This window comes from Anas platyrhynchos, chromosome 2, assembly GCF_047663525.1.
Source record: "Anas platyrhynchos isolate ZD024472 breed Pekin duck chromosome 2, IASCAAS_PekinDuck_T2T, whole genome shotgun sequence".
NCBI classification, from domain to species: domain Eukaryota; kingdom Metazoa; phylum Chordata; class Aves; order Anseriformes; family Anatidae; genus Anas; species Anas platyrhynchos.
In genome coordinates, this window is record NC_092588.1 from 68,160,877 (window position 1) to 68,178,549 (window position 17,673).

At 39.1% G+C, this 17,673-nt stretch overlaps 1 protein-coding gene across 7 annotated transcripts in view; it reads left to right on the top strand.

Moving 5' to 3' along the window:
• MOCOS (molybdenum cofactor sulfurase) overlaps positions 1-17,673 on the top strand; it is a 227,619-nt gene that overhangs the window by 45,628 nt on the left and 164,318 nt on the right. The window contains exons 1-2 of one of the 7 annotated variants that reach the window (XM_013104510.5): positions 6,020-6,114; positions 6,549-6,657. The exons of 4 other annotated variants lie outside the window; for them this stretch is intronic. Coding sequence is in view for 1 of the 3 variants with exons in the window: in XM_021275920.4 (XP_021131595.3) it covers positions 5,110-5,120 (11 nt within the window). In the remaining 2 variants the exon portion in view is untranslated. Of the gene's footprint in view, positions 1-5,094; positions 5,121-6,019; positions 6,115-6,548; positions 6,658-17,673 lie in introns of those variants that run through there. 2 more of the 7 variants (XM_021275920.4, XM_072034893.1) reach the window with 2 other exon arrangements.

Sequence of the window (17,673 nt, forward strand, 5' to 3'; positions counted from 1 at the left end):
AGGGAACCTGTCATGGTAGCTGTAAATATTATTAACCTCTGTGATACTACTGGGGGTTCTGCAATATCTCTCTTTTTGTTTTTCAAAGCTTCTGGATTGACAGCAGTACTGAAGACTATAGTAGGTTTCTTAGTAGGCTGCAATGGGCATTTTGATTCCCTGCCTGGTCCCTGTGTATGTATGGCTTGGCTGCCACAGAGGGCATGCTTCATAGCAGCAGCCTGCCCACTTTTCCCCCCACCAGAGGTACTTGGGTCTCTTTAAGCTGCAACTGATCAAGCCAGCAAGTTTTTCAGGGTACCAGTTTACAGTTTAGTGTCTCTGAGATCTCTCCCCATCAGTCACATTGATTTGAAATTTGTCAGCATCCGCAGGAGGAGTTTAGGGTAGAGATGCTAACAGGTGTTGTGTGGTAGTGTAAAGTTACCCCTTCCACATCCCTAAAGAAGCTAAAATTATCTCTGGGTTTTATCTGTATAACCCTCTGAGTTTTTACTGTGACAATACACTTGTCTGAGCAGCACACAGAGGTTGCACCAACATCAGAGTTGAGGTTAGATAATCAGAGGGAAGCAGATGTGAGAAGTAGAAATACATAATGTAGATTCTACGTGTGTACGTCTAGCAGAGGTCCCCAAAATACTTTCCTAAGCAGACTTTTCTGCCTGATTTGGGCCCAGGGTTTGAACCTTTCTTTTTTCCCCAAGGATTCCACTAACCATTGGTCAAGAGAATTGATCCCTAAAATACTGCTTTGATCCAATGGATGTTCTATGGGAAAAAAACTGCAAAGTCAGGGAGGAAGGTAGATGCACATTTTCTCTATCTGTCTCTCTTACCTAGATTGTATCATATTGGAGTTACATGAGCTTCCTGGTCTGATAAGGGAGATAAAAGTCAGTCTCTTGCATAATAAATGAGGTAGTTTCTTTTTTGGTGGGGGTTCAGCTGTTCTGTTTATTCATTTTGCCTGTCTTAAAGAGTTTGGTTTTATCCTATGTCGGACATGGAAATGAAAATCACAAGAACTTGTGGGTTCAAGAAAGTCTGTTCTCCCCAAATCCTCTGCCTGTCAACGTTTCTATTCCTGAAAACCTGGAACAATGACCTGTGAAGTGTTTTTTGTTGTTTTTTTTTTTTTTTTTTTTTTTTTCCTCTGGTAACTGCAAAGGCCCAGAATGCTGCCTGGAAGACCCTCCACCTTGCATCTGTTGCACTATCAGGCTTAGCCTGCTTTCTGCCTAAGTCCCTAGAATTGGTTTCTTGCCAAGCAGAGGAAGATGTGCACGGTTGTAAAATATTGAAACCTCTGAATGTACCTAATATATAAAGGTGTTTTAGTAGTGGATACGTAAATTGATATGGTGCCTGGGTTTTTATCCAGTAAGAATCAATATAAACCTGTCTTCCTTTTGTCACTGATTCTGAATTTAATTTTCTATACATAAGCATCTTAAATTGATTGCACAATACAAATGTCTTGCAGCTTTGAGCACAAATGATTGGATTGTAGCAATTGATCTGCTTACATTATTTGATAATAGCTGCAAGCCTTTGTATTTAATTCATGAAGGATCCACATTCTTTATGAGAAAAGTTCCTTCAGATTTTATAGTTTGTTCTATGCACACAAAGCAACAGAGTCTGTACTGCCGTAAGTGGCTTCCAATTCCTTTGGAAAACTTGTGTGTAGAGTTGTCAATATTTATTTGTTTATGTACCCACTGTAGTTTAGACATGCTGGAAGGGGTGGGGGGACTGCTTCATTTAGCTTTGGCACTGAGATCTGTGTAGATGTCATGCAATGGATTCTTCCCCATAGTATGGGAGTGTGTGTTGCTGGTACTAAACGTATACCTAGATCCTTTTCCTCTGGTCTCCCTATCTTTCCTAAGGTCTGTGAACCAACAACGTGTTTCTTTTTGCAGATCTGAAGCCATAAGAGATTTTATGAATGATAACTGTTATTCCTATTTAAGTGAAAATGCCTTATTCTTACCATAATGAAGAAAGAAAGCAATATCATGCCAAATGAATGTGCACTATATGCATGATCTGAAAATGCTTCCACTACCCTGTTCTTGTACAATATTTGAGTTTATTTGAAAAATGAGGAAGACAGGGAAAAAATGTTTAGCCTTGTGGAACAGTGCTAGAGTGTCTGGTTAATTATACCTGGAAGCTTGTTGCTATCTGAAGTGTGCTAAAGTCAATCAGTTCTTTTCAGAAGGTTTTCTGGGAGCCACTGAGGGTCATGGATGTGAGGGGGTGGAGAATCCTCAGCTTTCAAAGCAGATTTTGCAGTGTAATGAGAAGACAATCCCATCAAAAGCAAGTGTGTGCTTCTTTCTTCTGCTTGCAGAGTTTCAGGGACGGGGGATTGGAGGAGTCCTGTAGGTTCTCCAAGAGCTGTTGCTAATTCATCACTGAATCTCACATACCGTTTTGGCATTGTTGGGGCTTGTATCTCAGCGACAAAAAATGTTCTAAAATCAGCATTGCCAAAATCTCTGCCGTGCTGTTCTCATCATTAAATGCACGTATGTTATAGGACAGACTGTCCTTGACTCGGGTACATTAGCATTCCCTTAACACTCAATATTTTAAGGTAGACAGTGATGGAAGAGGGGGAACGCTGTGTTTTTTTCCTTGTAGTTTGCAGATGGGCAAGTATGGTACAGGAAAGTAAAATGACTTGCTCAAGATCACTCAATTAATTAATATATGAAGTAGATCCATAGATCTCCCAAGTCCCCCTCAGTAGCTGAATCTCCAGGCAGTGTTTTGTCTTGTGCAGTGTGAATATATGCACAAAAGTAATTCTCTTTAATCAACATCACATTCAATATACAACAATATCTGCACTACTTCTTCTTTCCCATTGTTGTTGAATTTTAATATCTATTTTTGATAGCCGGAGAAACCTTCCTGTGGACAAAGAACAGACAAGGTCTTCCTTATTCCTTCTTTGTTGTAGCTCCTGGGTATTAGCATCCTTCCCATCCCACTGTAGCCTGTCAGTACTTTCAGAGCTGCTGATTGTACCTGTTCACACCATTACCTGGGTAGAAGTAGCAGTGGAAATCTGGTAGTTTTGGCACTTCCTAAAGGCTTGTGGGTTGTGCCTTTCTCTCCTCTTTAGATACCCCTGCGTAAGTCTTTAAATATATGTTTATATATAGATATGCATAGAAATTACCAGGAAACTCATACGGTGTAGTTATATATTTGATACTCATATTGATAGCCAACATTACCCCAATTTACAAGAAGGGTAGGAGAGAAGAATCTGAAAATTACAGACATTTTAGAATAACCTCAATACCTGGAAAAAAATAGGAGAAGATTATCGTGGGAGCTATTGAAAGACAAAGGATAAAGCAGTCATCAGGCCCGGGCAGCACAGGTTCATGAAAGGAAAGTCCTGTCTCACCCATTTGGGAGGACAATGGATGTTGTTTTTTCTGAGTGTCCATAAGGCCTTTGATGCTGTCCGGCACAGTATCCTCCTGGACAAATTATCCAACTCTTCACTACAAGGGGTTGTAGTGAACGAGGCTGCATCGAGCTGGTGGCAGGTCACCAGCTTAATGTTCCCCAGGGCTCAATTTTGGGACCAGTTCTGATCAATGTTTTCATCAATGAGGTAGATGCAGGAGTGGGATGCCTCCTTAGTAAAATTGCTAATGATACTCAGCTGGGAGGTGCTGCTGACCCTCTTACAGGACAGGAGGACTTGCAGAGGTGCTCATTTTTTCTCCCTGGTATCTTGTGACAGGACGCATGGCGATCACTGAAAGCTGTGTTAGGGGAGGTGCAGACTACACCTGAGGAAAAACTTCCTTAATAAGAAGGTAGTTAGACACTATAAGAGGATCCCTAGAGAGGTGGTTGATACCCCATGCCTGTCTGTATTTAAGAGGCATTTAATAACAAGGCCTTGCGGTAACTAAACATCCTTGCCCAGATTTTACTTCTCTCTCCAAATCTTGAAAGATTTTAAAACAGAAAAGAAACATTGTTTGGATCAATGGAAATGATTTGACTTTGACCATTTTTGTCACCTTAAAAGTTGAACCAGAAGATCGTAATTTTTCATTCATGAAAGTCAAAGCATTCCCTGCTGTCTCTCCAGACAGACTTTGACCTTTCACAGTGCTATGGCTAGATGGAAATAAGCCTTTTGTGAACTTCCCTACCTCTTTTGCACACAGAGCCTGCAGCAAACCTACCCATTACTTGCTGATATTTTTGTGTGTGCCTTTGTGAGGACCCAGTGTGCAAGTGTGTGCTTATCTGCCATCACCTACCTGAAATGCAAAAGGCATTAATGTAAAGGATTTTTTTTTTCCCCATCAGAACATTCAAAAATGAAATTCAGCTGATGATACGATTAAATGCTGGTGTGTCTGTGGAAATGGAGTTCATTTTGTCAAATGCTGATGTTGGGGAGTTAATACTTTTTATGTGACAAGCCAACGTACTTGGGCATAAAGTACTGAAAACCTGTTAATTAAACTGGTCACATCATTTTGGCACTATTTGTGTCCTAGGCAGTCAGTTCTGTTTGCTAATTTTAACTGTCTCAAGTAGAGATTGATGTCTAAGGTAGGTGGGATAAGTCAAGTTAATTACATGTAGTTTTAGTGCAAAAGCAGGATGGTAGGGAGAAAGATGGTGGTAAGAAAGGTGTGTGTGTTGTGTTTTTTTTTCTTTTTTTGTTTTTTTTTTTCCAGAAAGGATTAAACAAGAGTGATATTGATAGCTGTTACTACTGCTATGATTCTGAAAGTGGAAGAAATAATCATATTACCATAGTGTAGAAACCTGAGTGGAGCAGTGAGTTACATAAAGCAATCTACACCATAGAAAAGCAGGAAAATGTTATCGAGTCTACCGTGTGAGTCCCACCTGGGTTTGTCAGAAGCAGTCATCCCAGCACAGCTGGGGCACCCTTCGGTCAGGGATCAAAGCTGGCTAACTCACTGCCATCAGTGAGAACTCTAAGAAGGTGGTAGGTTTTGGGGTCGGTGGGGGAGGAGAGGGAAATACAGTGCTGGGTTTCATCACTGTATTTCTTTCTTCCATCGGTGAGGCAGTGAGTTTCCCATGATCTTCAGGTCAGTATAAACAACTGTGGTGTGTGTGACTGGAGACAATATATAACAAATGCTCTGGCCTTTGCAAATTATATAACTAGCATGTTATTTAATTTGGATTTCAACCTTAAATAAATAAATACAAACTATTTTATTCACAGAAAGCAAGCATGACAAGGAACGTGCAGAAGTAGAATTTTGTTGTACTTTACAAACTTACTTAAAGCTTACTTTTGCGGAGGTTGTAAAATAACTGATATAATTTCTCAGTTATGTTTTAAGTAGTTGGTAGGAAAATACAGTGTTAGCATCCATACCTCTTCTGAATAAATGAAAATGAGAAGAGCTCTTATTTGCAGAAGTCAGTGCATTGCTGTCTGTGCTGTAGCCCCTTTAGGGGAGATCAAGTGATGCTAGCAGCATACCTGTGTGTTTCACAGCCTATTCTTTAGCTTCTTTTCAATTTACAGGTTTTTTTTGAATGACTTTAATACACTGGAGAAATAAAACTACATGAGTGCATGGTAGTAAAAACTTGTTTTCTATAATCAGACTAGAATAAGGCAGATACAGAGTCATCTTTATGCACAGTTCAGTATTGCTGTAGAGAGTTTAGGATACATTAAAATGAATTCTTCCCTTGAGAGAATATGCCAGCCATTTCCTTAATGGTGTTTTAAGAGGAGGCTAAGGGCTGTTTTGCAGTTATCCATAGCTGTAAAAACCATGAAATGGTGAAACTTTTGTACTAGCTTTCAATGGTGGAAGCTGAACTGTAGTGTTGAAAGCTATGCCAAGTGGTCTGCTGGCTCACTTATGGTTTTCACAAATGCCTTCCCCATTGCAAGGCTAGAGCAAGCTGGCGTGAGAAAGAGGAAAGATAAATTCACCTGTACTAGAGCTCCCAACATCACTTTTAGGGCTCCATCTCAACCTGGCAGTCAAACAAGGAGAGCTGCAGATGAATCTTTCATTAGCAGAGGACAGTTGTCTTATCAGAAGCAAAGAAATTGATGTAAGTAATGAATAATTTTCTTCTTTGTGCTTGGCTCTATTTAAAAAGTGAAGAGTAAAGTTTATTTTCTGAGAGGTCTAGGAGGGAGATTTATAAAGGGCATATATTTCTCACTAAGAAAACTTATTAAAACAAAATATTAGGCAAGTGAGTGTGAAGGAGCCCCAGCTGCAGAGGTGAAAAATAGAGCAGTAAATGTTGCAAGGAGTTACTCCTTCCTCTGGCATTGTGCCTTAGCACCAGGCAGGTTTGTGCACCTGAGAGTGAGCCTCCCTTGTGCATCGCAGAGTTAAACTCAGCCACGAGACAGCTACTGATGTGCCAGATGCACCATTACTACATTTAATACATCTTAAAACATAAAGCAGGAGTGTATGTCAGTGAATAATAAGTACTGAAGAGGGAGGGGAACGTGTAGGTTGTGGTCTTTTTAGCAGTGTGAGGTGTTCTCCTGGTTGAGAAGTGTGGTAATGGAAGAGTGCAGTCCAGGAGCACTGATGGGGATCCACGATCAAGAATATTCAAAGTACCACAAGTGAGACTGTAAGTACTGGCTGGGGTAAGTCTGAAGTTAAGTCTCAAAGCAGAAATGCAACACTCTACATGTGATGTACTCAGCACAGCAGCACAAATGAAATACAGCATGTTCTAATTCAGAAAGCGTGCACTTCAGCCAGTGTCTGAAATTAAATCCTGTTAGGTTAAATTCTCAATACCTGGGTAACTGTTGTGATGTACTATTAAAACACTATCTTGTTATATTCTTAAGTGAGGTCTCCATACTGAAGCAACCTTGCTTTTTATAGTTTGCTGGCTAAAACTTTTGAGTGCTCTGTTTCTTCACTTTTCAAGACATTGCTGTTAAGTTGTCCCTTAAATGTATCACAAGATACCCCACTGATTATTATTGCATTAATAATACATCTTCAAAGTTTGCAGTTTGTAGGCTTGCGTACATAACTTTGTAGCATTCCAGGTATTACAGACATGCTGTGACATTTTGACTGGCAAGGTTAAAACATTCATTATATTAGAAGTTAGTGAGCTAATCACAGATTGGGAGTTTGCAAGAATTAGGATTCTTGCTAATATGCTGAATTTTTGTAGCTTTTTGCAGTCTTTCCCCCACGTAGAATGTGGAGATAATATCAGATTGGAAATAATATCGGATTGAGTTACACAGGTGTTCTGCAGCTTAGTAAGAGGATACTTGTTATTTTCTTAAGACTTTTTGAATGGAAAATAATATATTGGAACAAATTGTTTTAGAAAAAATCAGGCCTTAATTTTAGAAATACGTGCATCCAAACTGTTAAGTTCAATGTTATAGATTGAGTGTATCTTTTATCTCTGGACAGTTCAAAGACAGGATTACAGGATGACATTTTTTTTAGAAAAAATATCTCAGGCTTATACAAGTAGCATAGACTCCTTTTGATGGTTTGCTGTGAGATAGATGTTGCTAAAATCCTGCAAGGTCTGTGAACGAGTGCAGTTAACAAGGCCTAAGGTGTCAGTATTCAGAATTGCAAAGTCATTTGAGAGTCTGCTAAATCATTGTAAAATGTCAGGCATACAGCTGAGGATTAAGCTCTGTTTATATTGATGCTTCTGTTGCTCTTACTTCTGAAATCTTGGGAGGGGAGAGGACAGGTTCACAGTCAGTAATGCTTTTGCCTTCATGGAAGGCCCTCTGCAGTACTTGCTTGTAGTGAGTAAAGATGAGTGGTGATGAAATGAAGCATTTCTTTTCCCCATCTGTGAAATTCTGCACCCTTTCCAGGCCTCAGAAAAAAGAAAAGGGGAGGACCCCACTGATCCCACTCTCCTGTATGTGTATAAATTCATTGTCTGTAAGGAGGTTGCCAGCTTACAGTGGTGCTGACTGGGAGGATCAGTCTTGTTACTTGTGCTGCTGAAATGTGTTATATACTTTGTTGCTGCTACTGATAACAGGAAAAAAAAAACAAAAAACAATTTAGAAAGGCCCCCCTACTTTTTTCTTTTTCCCCTTGTGTAAGAGGGAAGGGTACATAGTCAGGAGTTTTCTGTGAAAACCTAGGATTGTGACAAGCAATAGAAGTTAATAATTGCCAACCACACTGGAAGTTACAATGGCTTGTTTGCAAGCTGTTCGACGTTGTCTCTGTGACCTGGGCATTGTGGTCTTGGCAATGCGGTGAGGTCAGGGTTTTGTCACCGTGATCCCTTGTACCTTGATTTCAATCAGTGATAGCCCATTGCCTGGATTTGTGTTTTTCTTCTTACATGTTCTTCTACCTCAAAGGGTTAAGTGAGGCAGCTTGCATTGATAATTTCTAAATAATTCAAGTCTGATTGCACACATTGTGAAAAATGATGGGTTTTAAATTGCACACATTTGGAAATAATTTCTCCAACACACAGATGGCTTGGATAGACAAAAAGAAAAAGTGAACCTAATAACTTATTGAAGAGGAAACTGTGTACACTACCATTCTGACATTTATGTAGCTTGGTGGGAGACTCGAAATGTGTCATTTAAAATGCCCAGGCTTTATACAGTTCAAAAGTGTTCATTCTCCTGTGAAGCTCAAGTAAGTTTATACCAGTTAGCTTGGCATCTGTACTGAGAGATACATGAAAGATACAATCAGTAAAGTATGAAAGGTTAGCAACTTTGTTAATGCAAACCAACAGGATTTCACAGAAAACAGATCTTGTTTAGCTGAGATCATTTTCTGAGTTTAATTGGTATAAATAGCTCTTGACATAGTAGACTTCTGATAGGCATTTGACTTAGCACTGAACAGCATTTTCATGTCTTTATTTGTTTTAAAGGTTCTGTGCCCAAAGATGAAGAGCAGATTTTCCTTCTACCGAATAAAGATCTATAATTTGGAGTGAGTGACTCCACAAGATTTGAGATGCATGAAAATAACTGACATATGCTGCACTTTTGCTGCTAGCACATACAAACAGAGGGATTTTAATCAAAAGGGATTGCTCAGCCAGTTGAGGAAAACTGTCATGTGTATAAGGCAGAAAGAAAGGATGCAGGTAAAAGGTACAGCCCAAATTTTTATTTGTTTGCTTTCAGTGTAGCAGTCAAATAGCAGCAAAGGAAGTTGAGTTTATAAAATATGACAGGGTCTCTCATATTTGATATGAGATGCAAATATATCAGATGCAAAGGTACTGTGATCTGGACTAGAATATGCTAAAACTTCTATAAACAGTGGTGAAGGTACTCCCACAGAACATGTACATTTATAAAAAGTATTTTCTAAGATACAGGGGCACCTTAGACACCCTGACACATTATATAATGTTTGCTTTCACTAATAGTTCCCACTGAAATCAATAAAAATGCATATAGAGCAAGATAATACTCAGTTAAAGCTAGGGTGCCTTAACCCAAACCAGTACAAATATTTGCCAGATGAAGCAGTGGAATGTACAAAGCTTATTTGTAAGTTTACTGGAAAGGTTGAGGTCTACTTAAGCCATGAGTGTTTGTTTTTTTTTTCTCCTTGGCAAAAGAAACCGTATTTCATAATCATTCTTCTTTCTCAGTTCTTTCTTTCAGTGTTGATAAGGACTGTATGTAGAAACATTCCATGATATGAGAGTCAATTCTCTGAAGCTATTTAATGGTATTCTCACGTGGTCACCAATATTTTCACTGGGAGAGATACCCTGTGTCTGTTGCTGAAGGATTATTATTATTAGTATTAGTATTATTAATGTATTCTGAAAACTGGGGAAAGATTCTGGATTTAGTAAGGCTGTCTGCAGCTGGCTGTTGACAGTGGAAAAAGGAAAAAAAAAAAAAAGGTGACCACTGAATGCCCTGTGGCGTTCTGTGCCTCCTGACAAGTTGTATTTTTTAATGCCTTGGAGATCTTCACAACTTGCTCTTCTCTCACATGATGTACCTCTGAGACTTGCAGCTTGACCTGACTTGCTTTTTAATAGAGAAGAAATACATGAGTAGAAAAATGACACCCTCAAACCATTATTTAAGACCCCAAGAACCCCACAGATCTTTCCTTTGCATTATTAGGAAATATTTTTTTCTTTTAGCCAGCTATGAGCAAAAAGATTTTCTCACGTTTTATCTGTAACAAACTGATAAAACTGTCTCTCTATGGGTAGCTTAATGAAATAAATCAAGATACAAAGAGGACGTCGGCTAGGCAAAGGGGGCATAAGTCGTATTTGAATTTCAGTCCATTTTGAGTTTCACTGGTTTGGAGCAGAAAGTTAAGAGAGGTCAAAAGTTGCATCAGTGCAAATGAAGAGGATCCATATTCATGAAGATCTTTCTGTTTTCTAATGAGGTCTACTTACATGAGATAGGTTTGGTAGTTTCCACCTTACGTGGCATTTGTATTACATGTTGTGAAAATCACCGTTCTTCTTTTGCTGTTGCATAAGGAACTATAATTAATGTCTCTTGACACCTGAGGCTGACTCCCATTATTTCAGCTGGAGTGAAAAACATCTTTCAGACTGTATGTAGGCACGTCTACTCAAGATGACACAGGGCTTCCATCTTTTCAAAAGAATTTTTATTTCTGCTATATTTAGCATCCTGTAGTTCAGTTGGAAGGGACCTGCAAAGATCACCGAGTCCAAATGCCGCTATTTGGGAACAGTGATTTAGAAATTCATGTTTGGTCACAGCCATTGTACGTGTAATTCATTGTCTGAGTAACAAAGAGAAGATGAAAATAACTTAGAGATTTGAAGAGCTAGCTTTGTGGCTTGCCTGTATCACAAGATCACATTTTATTTGTATGTACAGTTGTTTATTTACAGTTAATGCAGCAATCTGTTAGTGCAGGCAACAGATACATCTCCATCTTCACGGAACACTGAAACCTAATTGCCAGTAATTAGAGTATTAGATGTTGAAAAGTGCTCTATTTTCACTGAGCTGGAAATAGGAGTTTGAAGTTACAGGCAACATTTTTGGTTAAAAGCAATTGTTTTTCCGCACCTGAAGTGGATATCATGACAATTTCCTCACTTCCCACAATGATCTAATCAGGGATTTAGAGTTCTTGTTAATTTGGGGTTAGTAAAAGCCTTCTTTTGTCAGTACCATGGACTTCAGTGAAATTTGGTTCAAGTTAAGGACAGAAGTCAGTGCCACTGTTCTTACTGATTTAATAGATGTTGCCTTGCACCTGTTTATAGGAGCACAATCTTTTTGCAAAGAGTAAAGGATTTATATACATATCTTCCTTGACCTTATCTTAACATTTACTATAATTTACAAGCTACAAGATATTGGTGGTGTTCTGAGAGGCTTTTACATATTGATCACTTCCAGAGCACATTTCTGAGTTTCTATCCAATTGAAGTCAATACATCTTGTCTAGTTTTTGTCACTTGCTAGTATTTTAATTATCTACAAGCAAGTCAAATTGATTACACAATATAAAAGCCTTACAGCTTTGAAGCAAAATGACTGAGCCGTTAGATTTGGCCAGGATAACTATCAATGCTGGTGGCAAAATATAACAATCTATTAATATTTTTGATTGGAAAGCTCTACTTTTAATAATTTGAAAGGACTTTATATAGCTGTAGGCTAAAATCCATCAGAAGAGTGAAAATCATTGTTGGGGGTTAGGATTTTAAGATCTTCTGTTCCAGGTTCTGTTCACATACATGTCTTCCTTATATTTTGGATTTAAAGAATACGGTCTTATATTTTGGTCCCTTATTTCAACTTTCTTGGTTATTGATGGGGGACAGTTTAAGGTTGGGTCTAAAAAGAGCATAACATCTATGTATTAAATACTTGCCTATGTAAAGGGTTGAATTAACTCTTCTTGCAAATAAGGAGTGGAGTGTATGACTTGCATACATTGCATGTACATGCACACCTTGTATGAACTTCAGTAGTCAATAGAAATCCTTCAGCTAAGTAGAGAAAGATTGTATCTGTTACCCCTAAGAAGACATTTCACTGCTCCTTATTTCGTGTTTCTTTGGATTTAAAGTGAAAAAGAAGCCTGAACATACCAAAAGGAGAGAGATAATAAAGGACTTTTAAAACGCCAGTGCAGCAGAATGAAGGCTATTCCAGGGGGAAGCAGAATCAAAAGAAGGAAGGAGAACTCTTGGTTAGGTAACAGATGTTTTCCCTTAAGACTTGTGATGGAACGGACACTAGAGGGGGGAAAAATCTAACGAACAGCAAAATTTCCCTTCATTTTCTTTTTCCTTCTACTCCCAGTGTGGGAACGGTATGTCTAAAGACGTGTGACAAGAACTGTCACCTTCTTTGCTATTGAAACAGGAACGAAGAAAACAGTTAATTTCCAATTTCCATGTAGGAAGAGAGGAAATGCTCCTATTAATCAGAAGACTACAGATATCAAGGGATGCTTCAGTGCTAGTACTATGCATTTAGTTGAATCTCCTTCAAAGTGGGCATTGAACTGGCTAATATTGCTAGTTTTCTCCTTTCTGTTGCTGCAAGCAAGAATTGAAGAATTGGTAAAGACTTTTCAGAGTACTTGCTGAAGTAGGATATTGGTAGAACATCATTAGAGATTTATCTACATGTTTGTGTAGTGCAAGCTGGTTACAAACGTAATGTACTTTTGGTACCTGACTAGCTTATGTGCTTGTTCTCGGATTTCCCTTACACAGGCATCCCTTGCACTTAATTCAGTTCCTGCCTAAGGTCAGGCTGTGCACTGACTTATAGGATAATTGCATAAATCCATTCAACATGCAGTAACAGACTTTGACATTTGGCTGGCACAGATGTTTTTCAAAAGGACGTTGCCGACACATCAGTCAGGTTCTATGTGATAAATACATTGTTTCCAATATTTGAAAAATCAGCAATTTATCAGAACAAAAGGTCACCACTGAGTCAGGCATATATCCATGAGTGCATGTATTTTTCCTTTTTTTCATTTCCTCATTTCCTATAGCAGCAGCTAGGTAATGCAGCAGTAAGCTGGGAGCCAAATTTGCCCTTTGACACAGAGCTACTTCGGTTAGAAGCCGCTGGGAGCCATATGCTTCTGAAGTTAAAACACGTTTCTTTATGTTTATGCTGTTCTAATGTAGGCTGTGCTCCTGCAGTCATTTATGCCGTAAAATTTCCCATCAACTCCAGCAGCAGCATGAGGATCAGCAGTGGCAATTTTCTCTTAGTAAGGCTTCCAGCCAGAGGCTGCCTGCTGCTTCCAGCGATTGCAGGATGCGGCCTCACGCTGCTTACGGACCTCAACAGCTGGGATCACATTGCACCCACCCAGCGTTTTTGTCACTCGCTGCCTATAAAATGACAATGGATCAATTTTAAACTGACCCCGTTGACTTTTAAAGCCCTCCGCGCAGGAGGAACTGGTTTTCTGTAAGCCTCCTCCATGCATTTTGCTCGAGTCCTCTTACTGTCTTCCAGTCGCAATGTGTTAGGTGGCAGAAACCTACAAATTGTTGTAGCCCCCATGGTTTGTAGTAGTTTGTTTCTCTTATTTTTTTAAACTTTCCATCATTTTCAGAACGTTGTGGTGATCCCAATATCTGATCACAGTTCTGTCCTCTCTCTGCTTCCGAGAAATGTAGGAGAAATGTCCTGCCTCCTGGCAGCATTTCATCATGACTTTGCATAGTTTCACTTTCAGAATAGAGTCGTACAATAATTCAGGTTGGAAGGGACCTCTGGAGTCCATTGGGTCTCAGTGCAGGGCTAGCTTCAAAACCAGACCAAGTTGCACTAGGATGTGTCCAGTCGAGTCCTGATCATCTTCAGGGGTGGAGATTCCACAGCCTTTTGGGGGCAACCTCTTCCAGTGGCTGACCATCTTCGTGTGGAAGACATGCTACTATTAAAACAGCCTAGTTTTAACTTGCAACACAAGTGCACTGCTTGTTCATATTCAACTCTTCTACAAGGAGAGGGTCCCTCTCTGCAGAGCTACTGCCTAGTTGGTCAGTCAGTCCTGTCTATACTGATACTCTGTGATATTCCATTTCCATTATCGTTGGAATCATTATCAATGGAAATGTGATTTCCATTACATTCCACTGTCAGCCTGTTTCCTCAGCCTGTCAAGGTTGTCGAGATTGTTGATGAAGATGTGAAATGGTATCACTCCCAACATTTATATATATTCAGGTTTCAAAGTATTTCTTTAGAGCTGGGGGCACGTTGGTAAGAGAGAAATAGTTTATTCATAGTAATGGAATGATAATGTTATATATATAGAGAGAGTTATAATATACAATATAATATTTTATAATTATAGTATATAATATATGATGATATATTATAATATATAATGTGATAATGTTATATATATATATTACATAATGTTATATAAGATAATCTTATAGCAGTATAAGATATAATATTATATAATATCAGATATAATAAGAGTTCCTTTGGCTCAGGAACTCATGGGCCAGGTGTGGTATTTTGGGGTTTTATTAATATCTTTTGGTGTTCATTGATACAATTTTTAGTTAAATAAATGAGTTGCTTTCAAAGAGCCTTGGCACTTGCATCTCCAAAGTCTTTGGTAAATACTGCAGCCACATGGCAACTGGCAGTGGATTTTGAAGTGAGCTTCTTTCATTGCAGCAGCTTACCTGCTAGGTGTGATCCATAATAACGCTAGGTAGCTGACAATTCAGTACCATTGAACTATCATGTCTCATGTCAAATGAAAATGAATTTGTACAGATACTGGCCTCTCTGTACGGAGTATCCTGGGTCTACTCAATCCAGCGTGTGGTGACGTGTCATTTAATCACAATCACAGCAAGCAATAAACATTCTTTTTTGTCTTTGTTTCTCTTTTTTGCCTTTCCATCTCATTGTTTCTGCTGTCTCTTTTTAGTGATTGTTACAAGTTGAAGCGACTGTTCCTGTTTGCCCAGAAAATTTCCTTCCCACAGAACCATGAAGAGTGTGGGGGCAGTACTGGGGAGAATTATTTTAGCCTGGAAATTCCTGTTGGCCAGAGAGAAATGCAGCACCACTAAAATAGTGTTGACGAACATTATATAGTGTTTCCATGATTATTTTTGCCTCCTTGTTCTTGCCTCATTTTTTTGTTCACAGGCAGCAGAAATGTTGTGTGGAAGCTCAGTCCTCACCACGGCATCTAGGCCATTAGACTCTGAAGAAAGACGCAAGGAAATCTCAAGAGCCCTGTCAATGCTCTCTCAGAAATGAACCTACCTGCTTGTGTTTTGTCCTTGTTTTTATTGGCTAGGTGTTTACTGGAAGAGGAAATGGCCTGGGTTCTTCTTTTTGTGCGAATGGTAGTCACCCCACACAAACAAGGCAGTATGTCCACAGGCAAGGTCACAGGCCCTGTTTATTTTTTGCTTAGATAGCTGATTCTTTTATTTTCTTTAGAAGTTTAGATGCAGGAGTCTTACTGTGGTGGCTCGGGTGACTGAACTTAATACCATGAGTAATGAACAGTCAAAGAGTTCATAAAATGGTAAAGAGAAGTTTTACCTTGACAGAAAATGGTTCACATAAAGCACTGAGTAATTACTTGCAAAAAGCAAAACCGGGAATACTTGATAAACAGACTTGGAGTAGGAAACATGTCCTGATCGAATGGTTGATTTGTAATGACAGATTTAATTACATTTTACTCCGGTTTTCTAAGACCTTGTCTTAGAGAGGGCTCTTTTAAGCTGTTTAATGCCTGATCACCTTATGCTTACTGATGCTCCTAGGGCTAAAGTTCCCGATAGCACCAAAGAAAGAGAGCAGCGCTGTGATGTGAAAGGTACATTTGTTCTCAGTAGGAACATTTCCTCCCGTGGCTGCATTGCTCTGGCAGACTGGGCAGGCTGAAAAAGGGATTTGCATTTTCTTTCTTGCTCAGAAGTGAGGGTGCCATTCGGTGCTGTGGGTGCTACTCCAGCTGAGTAGCAGGGGAATGGTTGCCACTGGATGGGGAGCAGGTAAGGGGTGGTAGCTAGTCCAAGTTACTCCAAGTTCTGAATAACTTGTAAGAGTGGGGATGTTTTTTGCATAGCTTTAGATAGTCCTGATGTTTTGGCTAAGTAAAATGGGTTTAGCAGGCAGCATAAAGGGTCACAGTGCTGGTCTGTGCCATGAGTAGGCAGGTCCACAGCTTGTTCTCCTGGAGTGGATCTGCCATACAGGATAAAGTAGTCCTCTCTAAGACTGATTAAAGGTTCAGCCTGTTTGGGTGCTGTGGAAGTTTTGCAGGACCCTTTGGGCTGCATACACATGCTAAAATTGGCTCTGCAGCCACAACAGCAAAGCTTAGCTTCTTTATAAACCTTTTCATTATTACTTGGGGGAAATAAATGGCTGTCTGTATTATGTATGAGCACGCTGCGGTACCACATTACTCTGTCTTCCATCAGCATGTCTCCTCTCCCTTTATTGGCTAAGGCTCATGATAATTCCAGGAGTACATCTTAAAGCCCGACCAAATGAATATCATAACCTGAGCAGGTGGAAAAACACGATATTAGGCTGTTGAATATTCTAATACGCGAAACAACCAGCCACACAGTTACGCTGTAACAACATAAGCAAAACAGAGATATATCTCTGTAATAAAATTGACTGTTGCTGTAACCAATACGCTTAGAATAATTACATGATTACAATGAAAATGCAGCGGTTATTTGCTACATTAATTAGCTGTTGATTTAATGTTACACAAAAGTGCTTCTTTTCAAGTAATCATATTTCTTGCTGACATTTCTGAATAGGACTACCAATTAGTTAAACATGGGTAAGTAGAGGTGCTGATTATAGGTAGCTTACAACAGAAGACAGTAGAATAGAGCTGCATAGTTGTTAACTTTCAACATGTTACTATCCAAAGCATGTTATTAACACCACGCTTTGGTTACAGCACCTTTATAAATAAGCACACACCTCTGATACCGGCTACACAGCCAAAGTTGCAAAAGAATGAGATGTTGTTTCTCTGTGCTGAACATTTCTGTGAGATCCTATATTCCTGTGACTCATAGCAAGTCCAGCTCACAAAGCTGCTGGAGAAATCTCACGTTTTACCCTACTCTACATACACTTTTTTTTGCTCTCTGCTTCACAAGGATACAGAGGATAGTATAGATTTTTTTAAATTTTTTTTTTTTAATTATTATTGTCTAAAGCATTTTCCTAATCGATAAGCTGTCAGTGCAGTAAAGCTGCAACTTAATGTCTTTAGAAATCTGCATGTGAGTTTTCTACATTTTCAAAAGTATAATTAGCCAGAAAATTTTTGAATGGAGTTAAAATCACTCAAGTGCATTCTCAGTTGTGTTTGAGCAGCAACAAGCCAATTCAGTCAATCGTGCCTACTGATAAGCTGTTTCATGAAAAAGCTGTACAAAGCATAGTAAAAACATCCATTATTTTCCTTGGAAAACGATTTTAAACCATAAAAATTGTTTATTAGAGACTGATTAGGTTGGGAACTTGCAGTCTGTCCACGGACTGCACAAAGTGACAAGCCATTCCAGCTTCTGTAAATCTGTAGTTGTTTGTACTTCAAAATTCATTCACCACCAGAATTCCTCTTTTTGCAC